At 44.8% G+C, this 24140-nt stretch overlaps 1 protein-coding gene across 8 annotated transcripts in view; it reads left to right on the top strand.

Moving 5' to 3' along the window:
• TRABD (TraB domain containing) overlaps positions 1-22399 on the top strand; it is a 41820-nt gene extending 19421 nt beyond the window's left edge. For 3 of the 8 annotated variants that reach the window (XM_078766780.1, XM_078766779.1, XM_068104546.2), the window contains exons 2-10: positions 371-481; positions 2157-2238; positions 10498-10649; positions 14512-14652; positions 18824-18934; positions 19992-20131; positions 20226-20398; positions 20746-20857; positions 21175-22399. In XM_078766780.1, coding sequence (XP_078622906.1) covers positions 374-481; positions 2157-2238; positions 10498-10649; positions 14512-14652; positions 18824-18934; positions 19992-20131; positions 20226-20398; positions 20746-20857; positions 21175-21298 — 1143 coding nt within the window. In that variant the 5' untranslated portion in view covers positions 371-373 and the 3' untranslated portion in view covers positions 21299-22399. Of the gene's footprint in view, positions 1-370; positions 482-2156; positions 2239-10497; positions 10650-14457; positions 14653-18823; positions 18935-19991; positions 20132-20225; positions 20399-20745; positions 20858-21174 lie in introns of all 8 variants that reach the window. The other 5 variants (XM_078766781.1, XM_078766783.1, XM_068104543.2 and 2 more) reach the window with 3 other exon arrangements.
• Positions 22400-24140: the final 1741 nt, after the last annotated feature.

Raw genomic sequence — 24140 nt, 5'->3', positions numbered from 1 at the left:
AGATCTATGTGCAGCGTGTGTAAAGTGAGCTGATTTTTAGCTGCGTGGGGTGTGAAGGAAGATGGAACATTAGACCAAGGCATGGACTGAAGTGGCAATAAACAAACATGACAAGTCAGGACCTCTCCATGTCTAATGATTTTGTTTTAGGGTGTGCACGTGGGCTTTCGCACCGGCGCCAACAATGTGGAGATCCCGTCATCTTTAGTGATGAAAGGGTGGTGCTGGGTGACGGTGTGCGTGACTGTGATTGCACCATGTGTGACTGTGACTGTGTGACTGTGACTGTGCGGCCATGTGTGTGTAAGGGAGTGTATTTGCATGTGCATGTGCAAGTGGCTGACTGTATCTCAATGTGTGACGCTGCTAGTTTATGGTGGGGATGTCAGATGAAAAACCATTTCGGGAGGAAATGGAGTTGGAGGATGAAGAACAAAGTGATGATGACTATGAGGAGGACGAAGAAATGTTGGAGGGACAGGTTTGACAATTTGTGTGATTTATTCTGTGATTATTATGATTGATTATTATTTTTGTTTGATTTGTTTGGATCGGTTATTGTCCTCTTATGCAGTTGCTTCAGTGGTTACTTACATATTCACGTAGTTCCATATAGGGGTGTTTTTATCATTGCCGGCGGTCTTGGAGGGGAGTGCAGGAGGGACACAAATTCTCTTTGTAATTATACATATCGTGTAGCGCCACCTCCAGCTGGGAGAGGGTATTACAAGTCGCCTACCTTTACAATACAGTATTCCTGTCCCCACGTTTTCCAGCACAGTGAGGTGTTTTTGAATTATAAACAGTAGGCATGTTCTTCCTTCATGCACGTAACCCGGGTTATTAGTCCCCTACCGGTTTCACCGGAGGGAACTATAGGTTTGCTCTCCATCTCTGTCCATCCGTCCGTCTCACCTGTGGTTTTTCAGACTTTTTCCCCATGCCCTTTAACACATTCAACTGAAAATTGGTACATGGCTTTATCTATCTATAATTCCAGTAATCTCTGTCTGTCTGTCTGTACGTTTGTACGTTTGTCTGTGACCGCTGTTTCTCGACAACCACGGGTCCGATATACTTTTAACTTGCCAGGTATATTGCTGGGGACCCGAGGATGTGCCTTTTCAAGGTTTCATATTAATCGGACAATTACTTACCGAGCTATGTCCAAAAAACGATTCAACCAATCAGAGAGCAGCGAACGATCGCGTGTGCCGAACGTGGAGGACACACTCTGCCTCGGATGGCACATTTGAGAGCGTATTCATTTATTTCACGTTTGCAAACTATGTTGGCGTTAAACTATGTTTTACAACTAATAAAAACGAATTTGCGATTCATTCGCTTTCCTGCGCGTTTGTGCACGCGATGGCGATTTCTTTACCAAACTCCGGAAGCCGTTCGCTTTGGACCAAACCATTGCATGTAAATAGAGGGGGGGGATTGTCACCACTCGCAAGCCGTTCGCTTTGGACCAAACCATTTCATGTAAATAGAGGGGGGGGGATATAATTTTAGATATAGATATAGTACGGGCATGCCCTAGTTATGATAAGTTACAGAACAAGTTTGAGTTTCAGGTCGTTTCATCAATTTTATGTTTTAAAGTTATGCCCTTTTTTGGACTGAGAAAATGTCATATCGGCAGGGGACATATATTGCAAAGCAATTCTTGCTCTTGTATTTTTTTTTTTTTCGGGAGTAATCATTCAGTTTCCTATACACCGCCCAAATAAAGGTATGTGTCAGAATAACGTGTTGCATGCTTGGACTAAAATCGCCCGTAGGACGGGTGGGTACCCTACTAGTATTTTTCAATGGGTTGATTCTTCTCAGCAGGGGTTCAGATTCACGTTTAACTTTTAATATGCCTAAAATACACATGCGATTGCGTGATGTCCCTGACACCAGGAACACCAACCACTGAAAATATACCCACATTTTAAAATAACAACAATTATCACATTTTTCAATAACAACAATTATCACCTGGTTTCTCTATTGTTAAACATCCAAGCATTGTATTATTTATGTGCAATTAGTCTTTTCTGCCAAATATAGTTGAGGCAAAGTTGGCTACTGAAGTCAGATATCGATGAATTCATATCTGTGTGAAGGATAGCTTACAAAGGGCGAATCCCCACCTCTTTCCACAGTGCATTGGGGAATCACGCCCCACACCTCAGTGGTGTCTGCATGGAGGGGATGGAACAGATGAGTGTATGAGTTTGCAAGAGGGTGAGTTGCGTTTTTGGGCTTGATATTGTTGTTGAAATGACTCAGAGGGTTATTAAATTATTAGTATAGTACAGTTATTTCCTTAATGAGTGGCTTAGAATAAGTGTAACGTAATTAAATGTGATATTAGATATGTGTCGCTCATGTAATAAAGATGTCCAATCCACCTGTACGTGTGTGTCTAAAATGATCTCCCGTTTTAACCTTTTATTTGATGTTTTTCCCTTTGGAATCCGTCCTAAATGTTATTTTGAGGCGTCCAATAGGCCATCAGGCAGCAGGTTTAGGCGGCTAAAGATCGTTGTCCCTTTGGGTTTGGGACCGTGATACCTTGGAGAATTGGGTGAAAGGTCAGGGAAAGGGTTCACCCGAACCGCCAGCTGGGATGTGGGCCAATGTTGAGAAGGACTGGTGGGGCATGAGTCGTCATCGGCAACGTCGGCACTTGACGTTATAAAAGGCAGGGGCAACACGGATCCTGTTGGAGAACTTTGAGGACTGAAGTGCCGTGTCGTTAACGGCTCTTGAAGTGGAAGCCGCTCCCCATCCTGCAGCCACTGCGCCCACTCCACCGAGTCATGTCCCTCCTTCCCATTGACCATCTCCGGGACACTTTGCCGGTCCTTCGACTCAATCAGGGTGATTTCAACAACTCACCCGGTTTGCCGACCATCTCTCCCTGTATCGTCAAATTCCCTCAGCCTCTCTATCGTGGAATTTATTTGGGCCCTTAGGCTTAGGTTAATTAGGAAATCGCTGTTTGTTTCTTGACTCGTGGGAGCTTATGCCAGTAGTGGGTTAAGGGGGGTTCGTTCTACATATTGGTTGTATTTGTGATTGCTTCCTTCTGTTGGGGTCTCCAACGACCAAAACGCACACTGAGGGGTGAGAGGCCACTGCTTCCGCCCATTAATTTGTGTGTGTGCCAGTTAAAGCCACATGACCAGAGGCCAAACCGCCTGACAATAATAGCCAAGCAGAGTTTTGTCGGCAGTCCACTAATGTATGCGATAACGCGCGAACCCGAAGTGCCATTAATGGGCTAATCCCCAATTCTCTGTGCGCTATTGAGTTCCTGTTCCCCGGTGACTAAAAAATAAGTTCTCAGTCACAAGGAAATTTATTACATAAGAAAATATGGCAGAGAAGATGAAGAACACACGGCCACAAACAGCGACACAAAACTGAAACAAATGAACTTGAAATAACCTACGTGTCTACGGATCCTCGGCAGCTTAAATAAATAATGCCTTATCGCATTCACGCTGGGTGATGAGATGGATGGAGAAGAGGTGACAAAACAAAGACAAACCTGTTTTGTGCGAGCTTAGCTCACGCGTGGCCTGGTTCCTGTACGCAGCGGTCCGGTCCTTCTCACGTGCTTTCCACCGCGTGCTGCTGTGCAGTGTGGGGCTTGTCCTTGCCACAAGTCACTGCCGCCATGAGGAACAACAGGCATGGAACACCAGAAAGCAAGACCCATGGAGAGAGAGAGCAACCAAGAAGGGCAAGAGAGATATTTCGTCAGCCACTGGAGGGAGACATAGGTGGGAGAGGGAGGAGCTTTTTTAGTCTATCTCACCTGGGGTTTTTATAACTGCCTGCGGGGAGGGGCTTTTTTAGAACACCTTGCCTGGGCTTTTTATAAACCCCCGCAGGTAGGGGTACTCGGCTCACCTAGAAGCACATGGCTATTGCCCACGCTATGGGTGCAGGGAGGGTGTGGGGTGACCCCCACCTACTGCGCAGCTGACCCATTCCCCTAAGCTGCATAGCCTCATGTCCTTCTTCCACCGCAACCACTTGGTCTTCTATGCCCTTCTCTTGCTTGAGCTGTGTGATCTTGTGTGTCCTGCTCCTACTTGAGCCACGTGGATCCCATGTCATTTGAGCCACATGGCCTTGTATCCCACATACCACTTGGCGACACATGGCAACCTTTCAAAAACCACTCAACACTCACCTCCTCTTGAAATACATTGATTACACACGCTTATGCTAAATGTGCACTTATAAACAACCCTATTTTACACTGTCCATTTGTTCCCTAAGCTTGTGGTCAACCAATATATCGACCGATATCTGGCATTTTGAAGTTATCAGCAACAGCCGATGATGGTGACGAGATGGCCGATTTATTTATTTGTTTTTTAGTTTTGTTTTTACTTTCCTTCTCGTGATGTTGGCAGTTTGCTGACAAAAGGGTTGCTGGTTTTCAGGATAAAAGACCAAGAATCGAAGGACGTTGGACTGTTTTTAACAACTACTACACACACTCCACACGGAAGCAACAGGAAGGCTCTTGTTAGGGTATATAGATTACAGTAGATCTAGTCTCAGGTCCGTTTGTCTGTGGTGGACGCGATAAGCATAGAATGTTTTAAGGATGTTGGGATTCCTCCAAATTTCTTTCAGTTTAGTGTTAAACAGCAGTAGCGACTGTTTAAAAAGGTAATCGTACTTGTTTGTGGTTATAATATATTTTAATTCCCGATAACAAAATTTACTTCCGTATGGGTGTTGGTGGCATTATCGCACATCACAAAAAGCCCTTGGCGAGGGGGAATATTGTTTTGTAATAACACTACTATTAGACTATTATCATTATTGATGTTATTACCTCCACCACCAAAGGTGGGCGAAGGTTATGTTTTCACACCTGTCTGTTTGTCTGTCTGTAAACAGGCTATCTCAATAGGTTGTGGACGGATTCGGGAGAAATTTGGTGGAGAGGTTTTGTGTGTGACGAGGAAGAATTGATTCATTTTGGGTGAAGATCCGAATCCAGATCTGATAATGCTTAAGTGATTCTTCACATTGAGTGATAGGGCATAAACAGATATAATAATAATAATAATAATAATTCATTTATTTTGTATAGCGCTTTTCCAGAAGCCCAAAGGCGCTTTGACAGAGTGGCAAACATAATGCATAACAATACATGAAAACAACAATTGCAAAAAGACAAGAATCAATAGGGAAATATTTAAAGCAAAAGGAGGGAGAAGGAGAAGAGATAGTCAGGGGTTAAATGCTGTGGGTTGAATGTTGAATGCAGTGTTGAACAGGTGGGTCTTTAGTGATGTTTTGAATGTGGTGAGTGAGGAGGAGTCTCTGATGGTGTGAGGTAGTGAGTTCCAGAGGGTGGGAGCAGCGATGGAGAAGGCCCTGTCCCCCCAGGATCTGAATTTGGTCCGGATGGAGGGGGTCAGGAGGTTGGTACCAGCAGAGCGGAGGTTGCGGGTGGGAGTGTGTCTGGAGAGGAGGTCAGCCAGGTAGGATGGGGCCAGGTTATGGAGGGCTTTGTATGTCAAGAGGAGGATTTTGTACTGGATTCTCTGGGGGATGGGGAGCCAGTGAAGCTTGTAAAGGACGGGGGTGATGTGGTCACGGGTCCGGGAATGGGTGAGTAGACGGGCAGCGGAGTTCTGAATGTATTGGAGTTTATTGGTGATTTTTGAGGGTGAACCATAGAGGAGGCTATTGCAGTAGTCCAGACGGGAGGTGATGAAGGCGTGGATGAGGGTTTCTGCAGCCGTGGAGGAGAGGGATGAGCGGAGACGGGCAATGTTTTTCAGGTGAAAGAAGGCTGACTTTGTGATCTGTTTAGTGTATTTGTCGAAGGAAAGGGTTTGGTCAAAGATGACGCCAAGATTCCGGATGTGAGGGGAGGTGGATACTGGGATACCGTCGATGTTGAGGGCAAAGTTATGGGTGGATTTTGTGAGCGTTTTTGGGCCAATGATGATTATTTCAGATTTATCACAGTTAAGCTTGAGGAAGTTGATTTGAAGCCAGGATTTTATTTCAGTGATGCAGTTTGTCAGGATAGAGTGGGTGTCGGTGGAGACGGACTTGGTGGAGATGAAAAGCTGGATGTCATCGGCGAAGCAGTGGAATTGGAGACCATGACGGCGGATTAAGTGACCGAGCGGGGACAGGTAAAGGATGAAGAGGAGGGGGCCAAGAACTGAACCTTGGGGGACACCTTGGGGGAGGGGAGCAGTGGGGGATTTGCAGTTATTGATGGAGATGAACTGGCATCTGTCAGAGAGGTATGATTTAATCCAAGAGAGGGCAGTGCCGGTAACGTTAAAGGTGGATTCAAGTCGGGTGAGGAGGATAGTGTGATCGATGGTGTCAAAGGCAGCGCTGAGGTCGAGGAGGACGAGAATGTTGAGGTTGCCAGCGTCAGAGGAGAGGAGAGGAGAAGGTCGTTGGTGATTTTGAGGAGAGCAGTTTCAGTACTGTGGTTGGACCGGAATCCGGATTGGAATGTTTCATACAGGTTATTGGCAGAGAGATGATGTTTGAGTTGAGTGGCTACAGCGCGTTCCAAAACTTTTGACAGAAAGGGTAGGTTGGAGATGGGTCTGAAGTTGTTTAGGGTGTCAGGGTTTAGACCAGGTTTTTTTAGAATGGGGGTAACAGCAGCAATTTTGAGGGAAGGTGGGACGATGCCTGTAGACAGGGAGGAGTTTATTGTTGCAATGATAAGTGGAGAGAGAGCAGGGAGGGAGGCTTTGACAAAGCTGGAGGGGATGGGGTCAAGAGTGCAGGTGGCAGTTTTCATTCCTATGAGGAGTTCAGAGAGGTCAGTAGGGGAGATTGGGGAGAACCGAGACAGGGGATGGCAGGACAAGGGGGGGCAGGTGGTTGGAGGGGGAGCGGGTGCGGCGGTGGTCAAGCTGTTGTAGATGTCAATTTTGCGTTGGAAGAAAGAGAGGAAGGAGATGCAGTTGTCTACTGTGAATGACTGGGTGGTGGTGTTCAGGGGGCGGAGGAGTTTGTTTATTGTCGAGAAGAGTGCTTTTGGGTTTCCGGAGCCAGAGTGGATAATTTGAGAGTAGTAGGCAGAGCGGGCGCGGGAGAGGGCATCTTTGTAGTGTTGTAGGTGGTCCTTGTAGGCTTGGGAGTGAACTGTGAGACCCGTTTTATTGCGGAGTCTTTCAAGTTGGCGAGCACGAGTTTTCATCAGGTGGAGTTCAGGGGTAAACCAGGGAGCAGAATGGGTGAAAGAAACTGTTTTGGTTTTTACAGGCGCAAGCTGGTCAAGGCAGGAGGAGAGAGTGTGGTTGTAGTAGTCAGTGAGGTCGGAAGGGGTGTGGAGGTCAATGAAGGGAGAAGTGGACATTTTTTCAGAGAGGGTGGATGAGAATGAGGTAGGTGAAAGAGCGTTTAGCTTACGGAAGTTGATTGTGCGATAATGCCTTGGTGTTGGGGCGGGGATGTTGATGGTCAGAGTGATGGCTAAGTGGTCAGAGAGGGTGAGGTCGGAGCCATAGAGATGGTGCAAATTTAATCCAGTGGAGCAGACAAGATCCAAAATGTGACCACGGATATGGGTAGGAAAGTCGACATGTTGAGTGAGGTTAAAGCAGGTGAGTAAATCAGTGAAGTCAGTGGTTATTGTGGAGTCAGTGGAGTCCATGTGGATATTGAAATCACCAAGGAGGAGGATTTTTTTTTTTTTTTTTTTTTTTTTCTATACTGAATCGAGGCTCGTGAAAGAGCTGACAACCGCGAGGGAAAGACAAAGACAGTACATGGGGACCGCGAGGGAAAGACAGTACATGGGGACCGCGAGGGAAAGACAAAAACAGCACATGGGGACCGCGAGGGAAAGACAGTACATGGGGACCGCGAGGGAAAGACAAAAACAGCACATGGGGACCGCGAGGGAAAGACAAAGACAGTACATGGGGACCGCGAGGGAAAGACAGTACATGGGGACCGCGAGGGAAAGACAAAAACAGCACATGGGGACCGCGAGGGAAAGACAAAGACAGTACATGGGGACCACGAGGGAAAGACAAAGACAGCACATGGGGACCGCGAGGGAAAGACAAAGACAGCACATAGGGACCGCGAGGGAAAGACAAAGACAGTACATGGGGACCGCGAGGGAAAGACAAAAACAGCACATGGGGACCGCGAGGGAAAGACAAAGACAGTACATGGGGACCGCGAGGGAAAGACAGTACATGGGGACCGCGAGGGAAAGACAAAAACAGCACATGGGGACCGCGAGGGAAAGACAAAGACAGCACATAGGGACCGTGAGGGAAAGACAAAGACAGTACATGGGGACCGCGAGGGAAAGACAAAGACAGTACATGGGGACCGCGAGGGAAAGACAAAAACAGCACATGGGGACCGCGAGGGAAAGACAAAGATAGTACATGGGGACCGCGAGGGAAAGACAGTACATGGGGACCGCGAGGGAAAGACAGTACATGGGGACCGCGAGGGAAAGACAAAAACAGCACATGGGGACCGCGAGGGAAAGACAGTACATGGGGACCGCGAGGGAAAGACAGTACATGGGGACCGCGAGGGAAAGACAGTACATGGGGACCGCGAGGGAAAGACAGTACATGGGGACCGCGAGGGAAAGACAAAAACAGTACATGGGGACCGCGAGGGAAAGACAGTACATGGGGACCGCGAGGGAAAGACAGTACATGGGGACCGCGAGGGAAAGACAAAAACAGCACATGGGGACCGCGAGGGAAAGACAGTACATGGGGACCGCGAGGGAAAGACAGTACATGGGGACCGTGAGGGGGAGAGGGGAGAGGGAACATAGCTGGGTCAGAAAGTAGGAGAAGTCAGACAGGAATGATGGGTGTGGTTTGGGAGGGCGGTAGACGACAGCCATGACTGACTGCGTGCGACCAGAGAGTTTTAAAGCCAGGTGTTCAAATGATGGAGCAGATGAGATGGAGATGAGGTTGGTCTTGATGTCTTGACGGTGGATAACGGCAATTCCACCACCTCAGCCCTCCGAGCGTGGTTTATTGACGTAGGAATATCAATTGGGTGTGGTGAGGTTAAGTGTGTAGTAGTCCAGAGGTTGTTGCCAGGTTTCGGTGAGACAGAGAAAGTCCAGTTTGTTATCCAGGATGTATTCGTTCAGGATGAGGAATTTGCTGTTGAGGGACCGGGTGTTGAACAGGGTGAGCTTGATGTTGTTTTGAACAGCAGGGATGAATTCAGGTGATTTAGCCAGGGTTCGTAGGCAGGAGGTGCGATCGTGTGCGTTGCTGTGACCAGGTGCGCTGGGACGAAGAGTGAGAGTGCGCTGAGCCGACCAGAGGACGGGGATGGAGTGACCTGATTGCAAATAAACAAACTTACGACCGGAGCCACGGTGAATGTACCTGGGTCGTCGGAGGAGTCCATTTGATTTAATGGCAGAGATGCATGATGGGGTGGAGCGGGTACCGAGCAGAAGAAGCCTTGCGGCGGAGTACCTCAGAGCCATGCCAGGCAGGAGCGAAGGGACGAGTACGAGGCCAAGGTCGAGGAGGCAAAGCGGCAAACGCAGCGGCAAACGACTGCAGCCGCTAATCAAGACCACAGCGGCAAACAGCCACCGCCGCAAACAACGGGAGCGGGCCTGAGGAAACAGTGGAGGAGCCGGGCAGGCGAAGCCAGGAGCAGAGCCGGGACCGAGCAGAGGGCAGACCCAACGGTCAAAAATCCGCCACGACCACCAGAAAAGCAAACTATGTATGTACAATGGCCCAGTCGGAGAAGCGGCGAACAAGTAACGCCAGCGTCCTCTCCAGACCGGACCGGAAGCGGAAATGATCACATGGCTTAGTCCATTTACTCTAATTTTGAGATAGCACAATATCTCAAAAAGTTATGGGTGGATTCAAACAAAACCTGGTGGACAGGTTGGGTGTGTGACAAGGAAGAATTTATTCGATTTTGGTAAAGATCCGAATCCAGATCCAGATATGAGGATTTAAAAAGTGATTCTTCACCATTGAGAGATGGGGCCAAAAATGATACATAGCTTGATATTTTAAAAGTAATGGACAAGTTATGACAAAACTTGGTGGATGAGTTGATTAGGAGACAAGAACAGGTCGATTAGGTTTTGGTTCAAGTCCAGATCCAGATCCGACCTATCAGTGGTATACAAATAAAAAACTGTTCAGCCTGGCGGAGGTATGTTCTCTTCCGAGTGCTGTTCCAGTTGCTTTTGAATTAGTCAGGTGCCTTTCTCAAGGAATAGGTGACACCATGCGCCTCTTTCTGCTTACGGTTGGTTTTGATGAAAGCTTGTCAAACTGTTTTGGTGTCTTTTAAATACGGATCTCATCATTCTGAAACTCTATGGTCTCGTCTTGTGACATTATGAGGTCATTCTTGCTATTTTTGTCTCATGGCTGAAGATGTATGCAGATTTCGACACTTGTGTCTGTATATATGCATTTTTCTTTGATGTTTCTTAATTGTGCACAGTTTGGGCCTTGTGGGAAGAGAAGCTGCAAAAACGGAACTTGAGCACAGTACTTCCTGACACTGTCACTGAGCTACACACTGCTGATGGAGGCCGGGTGTTCATCGTTGGTACGGCACATTTCAGCAAGGAGAGCATACAAGACGTTGCGAAGGTGGGGTGGCTGGTGTAGTGGAGAAATGGACTAGGGTTTACACTCTAGGAAGGTCAGGCATTTGCAAACTCTGGTATATTTGAACTGGTACATTCAGAGTGAAAATGAAAGGCTATCAGGGTATATGAGTAGTGGTTCAGCATCGTTTGTCTGGCAGAATAACCTAAATGCATGCACACTCGCCTCTGAGCTGATGATCCTTGGTTAGAATATCGATACAATTATATACTGTTGTCCTGATATTTTGCATGTGTCACGTCGCATTAATGTGTGCATTGTTCATTGCAAGAATGTGAAAAATGAATGTAGCTTCTGACAGCATTAGTTGATGGACTCTAAAGGTCACACGATGCCTCATGTGAAGAGTATGTGCGCCATCACCGGGACCCTGAACAAATGACAAATGTCTGTACTTGGGCTGCCAACCCTTGCATGGTTGTAACCCTTTGTCAAGGGGTTGATATGGCAGAACCGACGCAATGTGAAGGAGTATGGGTGTGTGTGTGTGTGCGCATGTGTGTGCATGTGCACGCATGTATGTGTGTGTGCGTGTGTATATACAGTACATGTACAGTCGTTGCCAAAAATATTGGCACCCTTGCACATTTTTCAAATAACTCAAAATTTTCCCTAAAAATAAGTTGAAACTGACAAAAGTATTTGGTCTCCACAATTCTTTATTTCACTGTTAATATTACAGAACCTTTGTTTTTGATTCAGAACTTAATATATTGTTTTAAATCAGGAAATAAAAATAAATGGTATTGATAAAATTATTGACACCCAAGACTTAATATTTGGTAGCACAGCCTTTGGACAAAATAACTGCAGTCAAGCGCTTCCTATAGCCATGAATGAGCTTCCTCCACCTCTCCACTGGCAGTTTGGCCCACTCTTCTTGTGCAAACTGCTCCAGTTCTCTCAGATTTGAAGGGTACCTTCTCCCAACTGCTGTTTTCAGATCTCCCCACATGTGTTCAATGGGATTTAGATCTCGACTCATTGCTGGTCACTTCAGGACAGTCCAGCTTTTTGTCTTGAACCATTCCTGGGTGATTTTTGAAGTGTGTTTGGGGTCATTGTCCTGCTGCAAGACCCATGACCTTCGACGGAGACCCAGCTTTCTGACACTGGGTTGAACATTGCGCTCCAAAATGCCTTGGTAATCTCCTGATTTCATGATGCCATGCACACATTCCAGGCACCCAGTGCCAGAGGCAGCACAGCAACCCCAAAACATCACTGAACCTCCTCCATGTTTGACTGTAGGGAAGGTGTTCTTTTCTTTGAAGGCTTCATTTTGTTTTCTGTCACCATAAAGATGATGATGATGGTGTGTGTGTGTGTGTGTGTGTGTGTGTGTGTGTGTGTGTGTGTGTGTGTGTGTGTGTGTGTGTGTGTGTGTGTGTGTGTGTGTGTGTGTGTGTGTGTGTGTGTGTGTGTGTGTGTGTGTGTGTTGCATAAAAAGAATATGTGTGCATCCAATACACTGTGTATGATGTCACACAAAACAAAGCAAAACAAAACATGGGAAAGCAAAAGCAAAAACAAGAAATATGTGCATACTTGTGAAATCCCTAAAATAAGTTGTTGGCTGATGACCTCAAAAATACTTGGTGGTTGAATTTAGTGACCAGATGTGCAAATCCTCTTCAAATTTCAAACCAATAGGATTATAATTGAGGATTTTAGAAACATGGCCTTTGTTGACCTTTTGGCCTATGTTGCCCTCAAAAATACTTGGTGGTTGAATTTAGTGACCATATATGCAAATCCTCTTAAAATTTCAAGTCAATCGGATGAAAATTGAGGATTTTAGAAATTCGACAAAGTTGGTGACCTTTGGCCTCTATTGACCTTTTGACCCCAAAACAATATGCTTCTTGCTTATGCCCAACTCTACCATTTGGTGAAGTTTCGTGAAGATGGGTTGAAAATTGTGACCTGCAGGCGACTGACATACAGACAGAATGAAAAATAACTCATGGAGCAACACTTGGCAAAAGAGAACAAAGTAGAATGGCACTCCTTTTGACCTCACAAATAATTATTGGTTGAATTATCTGACCTGATCTGCAAATCGTCTTCAAATTAAGTTAATCGGATGAAAATTGTCAATTTTAGAAATTCGCCTATGTTGACCTCAAAAATAGTTGTGGGTTGAATTCAGTGACCAGATATGCAAATCGTCTTCAAATTTTAAGTTAATCGGATGAAAATTGACAATTTGATAAATTTGGTCTATGATGACATCAAAAATAGTTGATGGTCGAATTCAGTTAGCTGATATGAAAATCCTATTCAAATTTCAAGTCAATCGGATGAAAATTTATGATTTTCGAAATTCGTTAAAAAAAATGGTTGACCTTTGGTCTATGTTGACCTTGTCACCTATGTTGATCTCAAAAATAGTTGGTGGTTGAATTCAGTTTGCTGATATGAAAATCCTATTCAAATTTCAAGTCAATCGGATGAAAATTGAGGATTTTAGAAATTGGAAAAAAGTGGTTGACCTTTGGCCTATGTAGACCTTGCGACCTATGTTGTTCTCAAAAATAGTTGGTGGTTGAATTCAGTGAACAGGTATGCAAATCGTCTTCAAATTAAGTTAATCGGATGAAAATTGTCAATTTTAGAAATTCGGCCTATGTTGACCTTTTGGCCTATGTTGACCTCAAAAATAGTTGGGGGGTTGAATTCAGTGACCAGATATGCAAATCGTCTTCAAATTTTAAGTTAATCGGATGAAAATTGACAATTTGATCAATTTGGCCGATGATGACCTCAAAAAATGGTTGATGGTTGAATTCAGTTAGCTGATATGAAAATCCTATTCAGATTTCAAGTCAATCGGATGAAAATTGAGGATTTTAGGACTTTGAAAAAAGTGGTTGACCTATGGCCTATGTTGACCTTGTGACCTATGTTGATCTCAAAAATAGTTGGTCGTTGAATTCTGTTCGCTGATATGAAAATCCTATTCAAATTTCAAGTCAATCGGATGAAAATTTATGATTTTAGAAATTTAAAAAGGTTGTTGACCTTTTGGCCTATGTTGATTTCCAAAATAGTTGGTGGTTGAAATCAGTTTGCTGATATGTAAATCCTATTCAAATTTGAAGTCAATCGGATGAAACTTGAGGATTTTAGAAATTTGAAAAAAGTGCTTGACCTTTGGCCTATGTTGACCTTTTGACCTCAAAAATATATAGGATTTTGTTGGACCACGAACTCTAACATTTGTTGAAGTTTCGTGAAGATCGTTTTAAAATTGTGATCTGTAGGTAAGTATAAGTGAGCGGACAGACAAACAAACACACACAAACACACAAACCGGAGTGATCAACATACTTTTTTTTTTTTTTGGCCAAGTAATAACGCACAAGACCAACGAATATACTTGAAAAATCTTCGATTTTCGCAAGTAACAAAGCCAAACTTGTGTATAAACTATACTAATTGTGCACGTGTACGTGCAAATCACGACTCATACACGTTTGTGCGCGTCACCGCCAGCGGTCCCCATCTTTCTCAGGTCCCCCTCCCACTCGGGTCCGCCAAATTTCAGGCCCCCCTTCCACTCGGGAAGTGTGTGTGTGTGTGTGTGTGTGTGTGTGTGTGTGTGTGTGTGTGTGTGTGTGTGTGTGTGTGTGTGTGTGTGTGTGTGTGTGTGTGTGTGTGTGTGTCTTGGTTTTCTTGTCTAACTTTTAATGCAAATTGCTTGCTTTTTATCAGAGCTTATTTTGCCTGTGTATCTTAATTACCTTATTTTACCTGTGTATGGTAAGCAAGAAATGCATATTCACAGAATGGTGAAGTCCGTGGTGCACAGAGTGAAAAGATCGTCTGTATTCCTACACAGACAATACGTGCCCTCCAGCCTGACGTTGTGGTGATCGAACTATGTCGATTCCGCGTCTCGATGCTCTCTCTCAATGAGGAAACCCTGCTTCAGGAAGTGCAGGAACTCAGTCTGGAAAAACTTCGGCAATCCATCCGCCAGGTACACTAGCTCTGTTTTTGGGGAGAAATAGTGCATTCCAAAAACAGGATTTTGAATTTTAATGCTGTGTGTCCTTGGTTGGAAGTTGGAATCCTGCACTAAAGCAGGTTGTGCTTAACATGCTTTTCCGTTAAACATTACACATTCTGCATTCAAAGCTGTACCAAGCATAGAAAATTGGAGGAATTGCCATTATCATATTGCTTTTTGTCTTCCCATCGTGGTTTCTGTGCCGGTTGTTTATAGTGGCTTTAATAACAGACATTAACCTTATTGGTGATCAAATATACAATATATAAGTTTTATATATGCAGTCGGACCCCGACATTCGTAGGGGATACGTTCCTGAAGAATGACGCGAATGTCGAATCCGCAAATGTGGGGGCATTATTTGAAAGGGGGTTAAAATACAGTTTTTTTTTTTAACTACATAGTCTAGGTTCATGGAAGAGCTTTGACACACAACAAATCATGACACAACATAACAAAGGGAACAACAGGAGAAAGGGGAATTGCCAACAGCAGGGTGGAGGGAGGAAATAGATGGAGATGGACAAATGAGGAATGCAGGTAATGATGAGGGGGTAAGGGAGAATGCAAAGGGTAGATAAGATGGATACATAAGCAAAATGTTTGGGAGGGTTGGGGTGATTTAACAGGTGAAGAGAAGATCATGATTTTGGATGGGGGATGACTTGAGATGGTGGTGAACAGCTGTCTTGAAGACCTGGAGGGAAGAATGAGATTAAAGAGAGTATGGAAGTGATTCCACAGATGGGAAGAAATAGGAATAAATGAGTGCAGGTGAGCAGTGGTTCTGGATTTAGGCAGTTTCATTCGGAGGGGGTTGTTGGTAGGACCATGTACATCCTGCAGATACCCAAGGGTGACAAAGTACGAGAGGGCAGAGGGTGCAGGTCTTGGCAAGGTACCACCTTGACAAGGCCCCACCAGGTTTTAGAGGCAGGACACAAGTTTGAAAGCTCGTTTTTGAGATTGAACAGATGTTGTTTCCTGGCTCTCGATAGAGTAGACACACTTGTTGCGAGCTTTGTGGAGTGATCTGAGCTTGTCTTCAGATGGATGTGCCTCCCAGGAGGAGAATGCAATGTTGTTTTAAAGCAACTGCCTCACCACAGGATTCAAAGTACCAAGAGTGGAAGGATGGGTAAGATAATTGAAGAGATGGCATGAATTTGTGCATAAGAGAGAGAGAGAGAGAGAGCAGGTTTCTGTAGAAGAATTCCCAGGCTGAATTGATATCAGAAGCGGAGGATATAGAAGACAAGTCCTGATAATTTATTTTTTTTACCGCGAATGTAGAAGCAGGTCACATGTTATTAACCGTGAATACGCAGAACCCACAAATATGTTGGGATCGCGAATGGTGAGGTCTAACTGTATATGTGTATATATACAGTCACGTGAAATGCTGAATGGAGAAGGTGGATCAGACTCGGCAACGGTTGCTCGAGTGAGATGTGCATGGAAGAAGCTTCAGGAATTGAGTGGCGTGCTGACGAGGAGGGGAGTGTCGTTGAAGCTGAAGGGAAAGGTGTATGCTGCATGTGTGAGAAGTGTTATGATTTATGGGAGCGAGACATGGGTAATGAATGTAGAGCAGCAACGAAGGCTGGAAAGGGTAGAAATGCAAATGGTTCGATGGATGTGTGGAGTATCGTTGAGAGAGAGGAAGACAAATGATGACTTGCAAAAGATGATGGGAATAGAGCCTGTGATGGATGCTGTGAAGAGAAACAGTTTGAGATGGTTTGGTCATGTGTTGAGGAAGGATGAAAGTGACTGGTTGAGAAGAGTGATGGAAATGAATGTAGAAGGAAGTAAAGGACGGTGAAGACTGAGAACGACTTCGCTAAAGATGGTGGAAGAAGAAATGTGGGCAAGGGGGTTAACAAGGGGAGATGCAGAAAATAGGGCAAAATGGAGAAGATTGTCATGGGGACCGCAAGGCGAACCCCCGCTCTTGAAGGGAAAATGGCCTTAAAATGCCTGTTGTTGTATACAGTCACGTGAAAAAGTAAGTACACCCCATGTAAAGTTTTGACTTTTTCAACATATTTCAACATACAGCTATTTGATCTTCATTTCAACAATAAATAAATAAAAAACACCTTTAGAGGCCATTTTTCCCCGCAAGCGGGGGTTGGCCTTTTTCGGGAACTGTGGTTGTTGTTGTTTTTCGGTCCCCTTTTTGAAGCAATGTTTTACGGCCGGATGCCCTTCCTGACGCCAACCCTTTTTGCCGCCTTTAACGACAAGCAGGGTTCTTCATTTCAACAATATTGATAGATAAAGGTGATATAATATAACAAATATCATAAAACATTTACATTTTGGAGTCCATTGTATAATTTAAATAAACATAAATGCAAATTTAGCATGTGGAAAAAGTAAGTACACCCCTACATTTATCACCACTTCAAATACCTAAAATTAGAATCAGGTGCACCAGCTCAGGTGCAAATGATGAGAACATCGTTCGAGAGGATCTTGGAGGAACCTGTCTTATTTAAACCTCAGACATTTATTAGTTTGGTTTGCTCTTTGTTGTTGAAGTGTGCAGAGTCACCATGCCTAGATCAAAAGAGCTCTCTGAGGCCTTCAGAAAGAATGTTATAGATGCCTACGAGTCTGGGAAGGGATTTTAAAAGATCTCCAAACAATTTGAAATCAATCATTCGACTGTTCGGAAGATCATCTACAAGTGGAGAAGATTCCAAACAACTGCCAACTTGTTCAGGCCAGGCCACCCCAGCAAGTTCAGCCCGAGAGCAGACCGCAGGATGCTGAAAGAAGTCTCGAAGAACCCCAGAATGTCATCACGGGACCTACAGGTAGCCCTTGCCACTGTTGATGTCAAAGTGCACGAGTATACCATTAGAAAGAGGCTGCACAAATTTGATCTACATGGGAGGTGCAGTACCAGAAGACATGTTTGGCAAAAACCAAAGACAGCATTTGACCACAATAACCTGATACCAACTGTAAAGCATGATGGTGGAAATATTATGGTTTGGGGCAGCTTAGCTGCATCAGGGCCTGGGCAGCTCACCATCATATAATCCACGATGAATTCTTCATTGTACCAGAGGGTGCTTGAGGATAATGTGAGGCCATCTGTTGGAAAGTTGAAGCTCAACCGAAGGTTGACCTTTCAACATGACAATGACCCTAAACATACCAGTAAATCCACCAAGGAATGGCTGAAAAGAAAGAAATGGAGGGTTCTGGAATGGCCAAGTCAAAGCCCGGATCTAAATTCCATCGAGATGTTGTGGGGGGATTTGAAACGAGCTGTGCATGCAAGAAACCCCTCAAACATCGCACAGCTGAAAGAATTCTGCATGGAGGAGTGGGCAAAAATTTCTCCCAGTCGATGTCAGAGACTGGTCGACAGTTATAAGAAACACCTACTTGAGGTTGTTTCTGCCAAAGGGGGCAATACCACCGATTAGAGCCAAGGGTGCACTTACTTTTTCCACATGCGAAATTTGCATTTATGTTTATTTAAATTATACAATAAACTACAAAATGTAAATGTTTCATGATATTTGTTATATTATATCACCTTTATCTATCAATATTGTTGAAATGAAGATCAAATAGCTGTATGTTGAAATATGTTGAAAAAGTCAAAACTTTACATGGGGTGTACTTACTTTTTCACGTGACTGTATATATGTATATATATATACACAAACACGTACATATTGGTCTAGTCTGGCATAGTGTAGTCAGAGTAATCGATAGATGGGAAGTTTTTGCCCTACCGATTGGCTCAGCGATTAGCCAACGCTGGCTGCACTTACGGTTCTGCTCGGCCATAATAAGTACTCGGGTGCGTTTTGAGGGCACGGTTCCCCATTGGAATAATTAAGTTAATAAAATAAGGTAACACTGCTGAGGGCATGCAGACCCTTTTAAATTTAATTTCATTGCGGAGTTATCTGTGGCCTGCGGCCTCAGGGTTAGAGGGTGAGTAGCGGGTCCAGCAACCATTCTGTGGACCTCGTTCGTACTCAAACCCCAATCAATAACAATATGTTAGGGCCTCAGTGTGGTATATAGCACGGGGACGGGGATGATAAACATGGGGGAAAATAACTTTCTTCTGCTGAGCAGACCATGTGCTCCTCTCTTTTTGCACCAGAATGGAATTGTTTCCGGCGTGATGCAGATGCTTCTGCTGAAGGTTTCAGCTCATATTACGGAACAGCTTGGAGTGGTTCCAGGTGGAGAGTTTCGCCAAGCATATCGTGAGGTAAGGCTGATGAACCTTTGCGGGATTTTGGGGGAAGGGAGTGAGATTGGTCAATGCAGAGAAATTTAAATGGTTCCTACAATATGGACGTCGCTGTTACATAGACAGAAGGAATCTCACATGATGGATTAGACGTGATTTTTGAGGGCTGAATGCTTATGCGTACAAGGGGCATTCAAAAACGTATGCCGACGCATATCTATCTATATATTGTACATATTTTCAAGTGTTTGTGATTTGTTTATGTGTTATTACTTTATGGCTGAACTGTAGTACCTCGAGACTGCAAATATTGGGTGTAGGTACAGTACTTCAGAATCTGGGCAAGATTATAATATAAGCTAACGCCTGTTGGCCTCAACATCCGTTTTGAGGCCACCAGAGGCCGCTACCAAGTACATGTCAGGATTTGGTTCAGGCTGTGCTGCAGCCGGTCTGCAGGGAAAAGGTAAAGACAATGAGGCCATTAACTCCATTGCTTTTGAATGTACAACACATCGCCACTGGGAAAGGGTTTTGTCTCCTCCCCCCCCCCCCATCACTTCCGCTGGGAAATGCTGGTTAGCTCCTGCTTGTAAATAAATATTTTTACATTTGATTCTTCCAAATTTTTGTGCACTTGTTGATTGAAAAGTAAATAACTTTTGCATGTCTGACTACTTTGAATATCACATTCTTAGTACCTTTTGAATGTAATACACATACACACACATCCACACAAACACACACACACACACACACACACACACACACACATATACACACACACACACACACACACACACACACACACACACACACACACACACACACACACACATACACATGAAGGTGGATACTTTGAGACCTGATACATCTCCGTTCCACCTTCTGAAACACAAATGGAGATAACAACTGACGGGAGTTTTTCATGCTTCATCAAAATGAGTACTGTGATGATGCATATTGGTAGATCGACTTGTATGGTGATAGGCCTACCTACAAAGTGCCCCCGAAGTAGGAAACCTTCCTGTACATGTGAGGGAAGTACAATAATTTATGCCTTTGTCCTCAACAGGCAGCGTTGGTTCCTTTCTGCCGTTTTCATCTTGGGGACAGGCCTATTCCAGTTACGCTCCGTCGGGCCTTTTCAGCTCTCTCTTTCTGGCAGAAGATCAGGCTCGCCTGGGACTTGCTGTTTCTGAATGGTCCACTCAGGTAACCGTGCGAAGGAGCGCAGTGTGCGCCAATGGTCAAGGTTTTTTAACACAGGCAATTTGTGATTACCTCTGTTGCTCTCACTTCACCCTAGCTCTGAAGACGTCGAGCAATGCAAACAGAAGGATCTGCTGGAGCAGATGATGGCCGAAATGATTGGAGAGTTTCCCGACCTCCATCGGACTATCGTTGCGGAGCGTGACGTGTATCTAACTCACAGCCTGCGGCAATCCGCACGCCCAGTGCCCACACCGCCCGCGCTGCCCGGTCGGTGCCAATGAAATTTTTGTGACTTTTGACTTGTGGTGAAGTGTTTGAAAATATGGAAATGGTCTTCAAGGTTTCTCAAGAATCGTCGAGACAGGGTGTACATTCATTTTACTGCAATCAAAAGTTCCGTTGTTCCACTCTTCTATGAGCCTTAACCCATGTGAAAAAAAAAAATGTTCACGTAAAAAGAATCTATTGTATTAAATTATTTATTGGAATTAGTAAATTTTTAGCATCTGTATAAATGGAGACTAATTAATTTTTCAATCCCACTGTCATTTCTTAAAAAGAAATAAGTCCATTTCAGACCCTGATTGAATCACAACTTCGGGTGTTCACTCCAGGTCAACCAGCGGGACGGACACCTGCCGTTGTGGTGGGAGTTGTTGGCATTGGACATGTGCTGGGTATCAAGGAAAACTGGAATAAGCAGTTGGACATTCGACAAGTAGTCAGGTATGATGGGAACGCAGCTTTGTGTGGCGTCTGTGGAAGGTGGCCTTGGCGTATTTGTGTCTCGGTCGACCGCATTCGGCTTCCTGTTCAGGCTTCAGATATCATTTTTTGGACAGGGATTTTTAACACCACACACCTGGCTTGCTGTTATTTCTGTGATGAAGATAATAAGGTAGTAATACTTGGCTGATTCATAATACTGTAATGTTTTGTGGTCAAAGTTAATAATCTGCTTCTCTCTCCTCTCCTTCCATTCCTCTAATAATTCCCATCAAACGTTTCTATTTTGTTAATTCTTTCCCATTTCTAAACCATAGCATACCTCCACCTTCGATGACTGGCCGGGCCTGTCGTATTATCACCCAGGTGTCCTTCCTGGGCCTTGCTTGCTACGCATGCTTCCGCCTTGCTCGTCTCGGAGCCAGACTATCGCCATGGTGACACTTGCTTTGGATGTTTTTGTATCACCTTTGAGAACTCTCTCGCACCTTTCCTGAAACTTTGAAAACTTGGAATGAGAATTAAACTATTCATCATCACATCTTCCACATCAATTGGCATTCTCCATCGGAATACCCTGCACAACGTGGCCAAGTGGATGTGGCTGTGACTTCAGCACAGACACAGCACTCTTTTGTTGTTGTTGTTGATGACACAGCCCACTTTGAAACCATCTCCTGACGGATGCTCCTGTACCGCTGAACACCTTTTGTGCAACGTCAAGTGGAACATCCAAATATAACATGGCTGCCGCCTCCAACTGCCAACCTTTCATTTCTTACAGCCACTGCTGTGCCATAATAGGTTCTGACTATCGATCGAGCAATGAGGATAAAAAGCAGATGTAATAGGGCTTCGTTCGTACACGTCTGTAGATTTTCTTGAATCGGACCAGCATGAACACTGCACTCGGAAGCTGCAGAAGAAGCTTGTTTATGTAACGCACACAGCATGGCAGCACGACTCGGGAGCAGTTCCTCGGTGGGCTCGCTCTCCCAGCGCACAAGGCCTGCTGCATTCTACGTGAAATGACATCCCAACGATATGAATATTTCCATATTTATTATTTTGCACCTGCCAATGGTCAACAATACCAAGACGACATGAGATGACACCGGTGACGTTGTCGTTCTCACAATTTGTTGTTTTTATTCTCGGTCTCTCAACAATCCACGAGAATTTCAAATCTTTCCTGTTTGTTTTATTTGTCGGTCAACAAGGTGGGACAGCAGAGCTCCTGCTGTCTTGCTTCTCAGCACATCTTGTATTTGCAACGCAACCCCAGGATAGTTTTTTTGTTTGTTTGTTTAACTCAGAATATTGAATGATTTATCATTTTTGAATCGATGCAGGTTTTTGTTTTAGTTGTCAATGATCCTTGGTGACACGTTTATGGTATATTTCCATTGAGGCAGCACGAGTAAGTGGCATCGCAAGACATTTTACACTATTTCTATGGTTTGTGCAAATTAAACAACATATATTCGAGTTTTAACCTTCAGAATAAAGAATAATTTTGAAATAAAAGTTTTTGATTCTGCATCAGCTTGTAAAATGGAAATGCTTTTGTTAGAAACCTGCACAAACCTTATCTTAACATCTTTACCTCCACCGCCGAAGGTGGGGGGAGGTTATACTTTCACCCCTGTTTGTCTGTTTGTGAGCAGGATATCTCAAAACGTTATGGACAGATTCGGACGAAACCTGGTGGGCAGGTTTGGTACATTACAGGAAGGAATTGGTTCGATTTCAAAAAAGAGTTGGATCCGGGACCGATCATTTTTTTAAATGTTTAATGTGATTCTTCATAGTTGGGGAAATAGGGCCAAAAACGATATACCGTATATCACGATATTTCAAAAAGTCGTGGATCGGTTATGACAAAATTTGGTGGATGAGTTAGGTAGGTGACGAGAACAAGCAGATTTGATTTTGGTTAAGCTCCGGATCCAGATTTAGCCTATCGGTTGGAAAGGTTTTTTTAATCCACCTCTCACATCTTTGCATTTTTATCGACATGGTGACACTTCCTTTATACAGGTATCAAGGTTCATGGAAAAGCAAAATAACAGGCGGTCAACACACAATATGGGCAATGGAAAAACAGGATGAAAAGATGGCACCGATGTGTGAAGGGAGGAGTTGCAGGTGAAAGGAGTACAGGGTCTCGGCCAGTGTAGTAAAGCTCGATGATTTGGATGGGAGAGACCATGAGGTGATGGTGGGCTGCAGACTTGAAATATTGGAGGGAAGACCTTGAGACAACAGACTTAGCAAGGCTGTTCCACAGGTTAATGCATATTAAGTGATGCATTTAATTTGTTTTCACATCCGTTCTTCACCAAATTCAAGTTTTTAAACAGAAGTAACAGTGTAAAGGACTTTCTTATGGGGCAGACCATTACTCTCTATTTTAGTACAAATGGCTTCTCTCATACGTGTTTCCCAGATGTGTAATATTCAAATTTTAAAAATCTACTTTTTCTGCTCTCATTAAGGTCAGGCTCACTACCAACACGCCTCCCTCTAAACTGTACTGATGCTCCTGTAAACACTTCTCTGCCCTCGCCTCACTGTACCTGCATGTCCTCCCTCATCATTGGACCCACTCGCCTTTCCACACTTCACTGCACCTGCTTGCCCACGCTCTCGTCAGATCACTCAACTCACCCTCTCATCGCTGCTCACAAATCGTCTATCCTCTCATCAACAACTATCGGGGATGCCTGGTGGTTGTACCCCCCCAACGTAAGTTGGGGGCCAAATCTTCCCCATTCTTCCCTGCTGTCCAGATTCATCAGGGCAGCGTGGCTATGGTCATGGTGAGAGTTCCGATCGGTCCCCATGGACCGGCCCTTTCCCTCGGTGAAGGCGAGGGTGCACCATCCTGGATGTGGGGGATCTCTGGGTCGCTCCTGCAAGATCGATCAGCTGTCTCCGTGCCTTGGGCTTGTTCGGGAGAACTGTCTGGGGCTATACATCAGCAACAACAACAACAACAACACTCATCGCTGCATCCAACTCACCTCACTGCACTCAGCTAACTCCCTCTCATCACTGTTCTTAACTCACTCTCCCTCCTTCGCTTCACTGTACCAGCTCTCCCCCCTCACTTCACTGTACCAGCTCTGCCTTCCTCTCTTCACTGTACCAGATCTCCCTCCCTCTCTTCACTGTACCAGCTCTCCCTCCCTCTCCTCACTGTACCAGCTTTCCCTCCCTCGCTTCACTGTACCCACTCTCCATCACTTCACTGTACCAGCTCTCCCCCCTCGCTTCACTG

This window comes from Myxine glutinosa, chromosome 12 (genome assembly GCF_964187855.1).
Source record: "Myxine glutinosa chromosome 12, kmMyxGlut1.1, whole genome shotgun sequence".
NCBI lineage: Eukaryota > Metazoa > Chordata > Myxini > Myxiniformes > Myxinidae > Myxine > Myxine glutinosa.
Note: the sequence above shows the minus strand (reverse complement) of the source record. Positions and strands in the feature narration are given on the sequence as shown.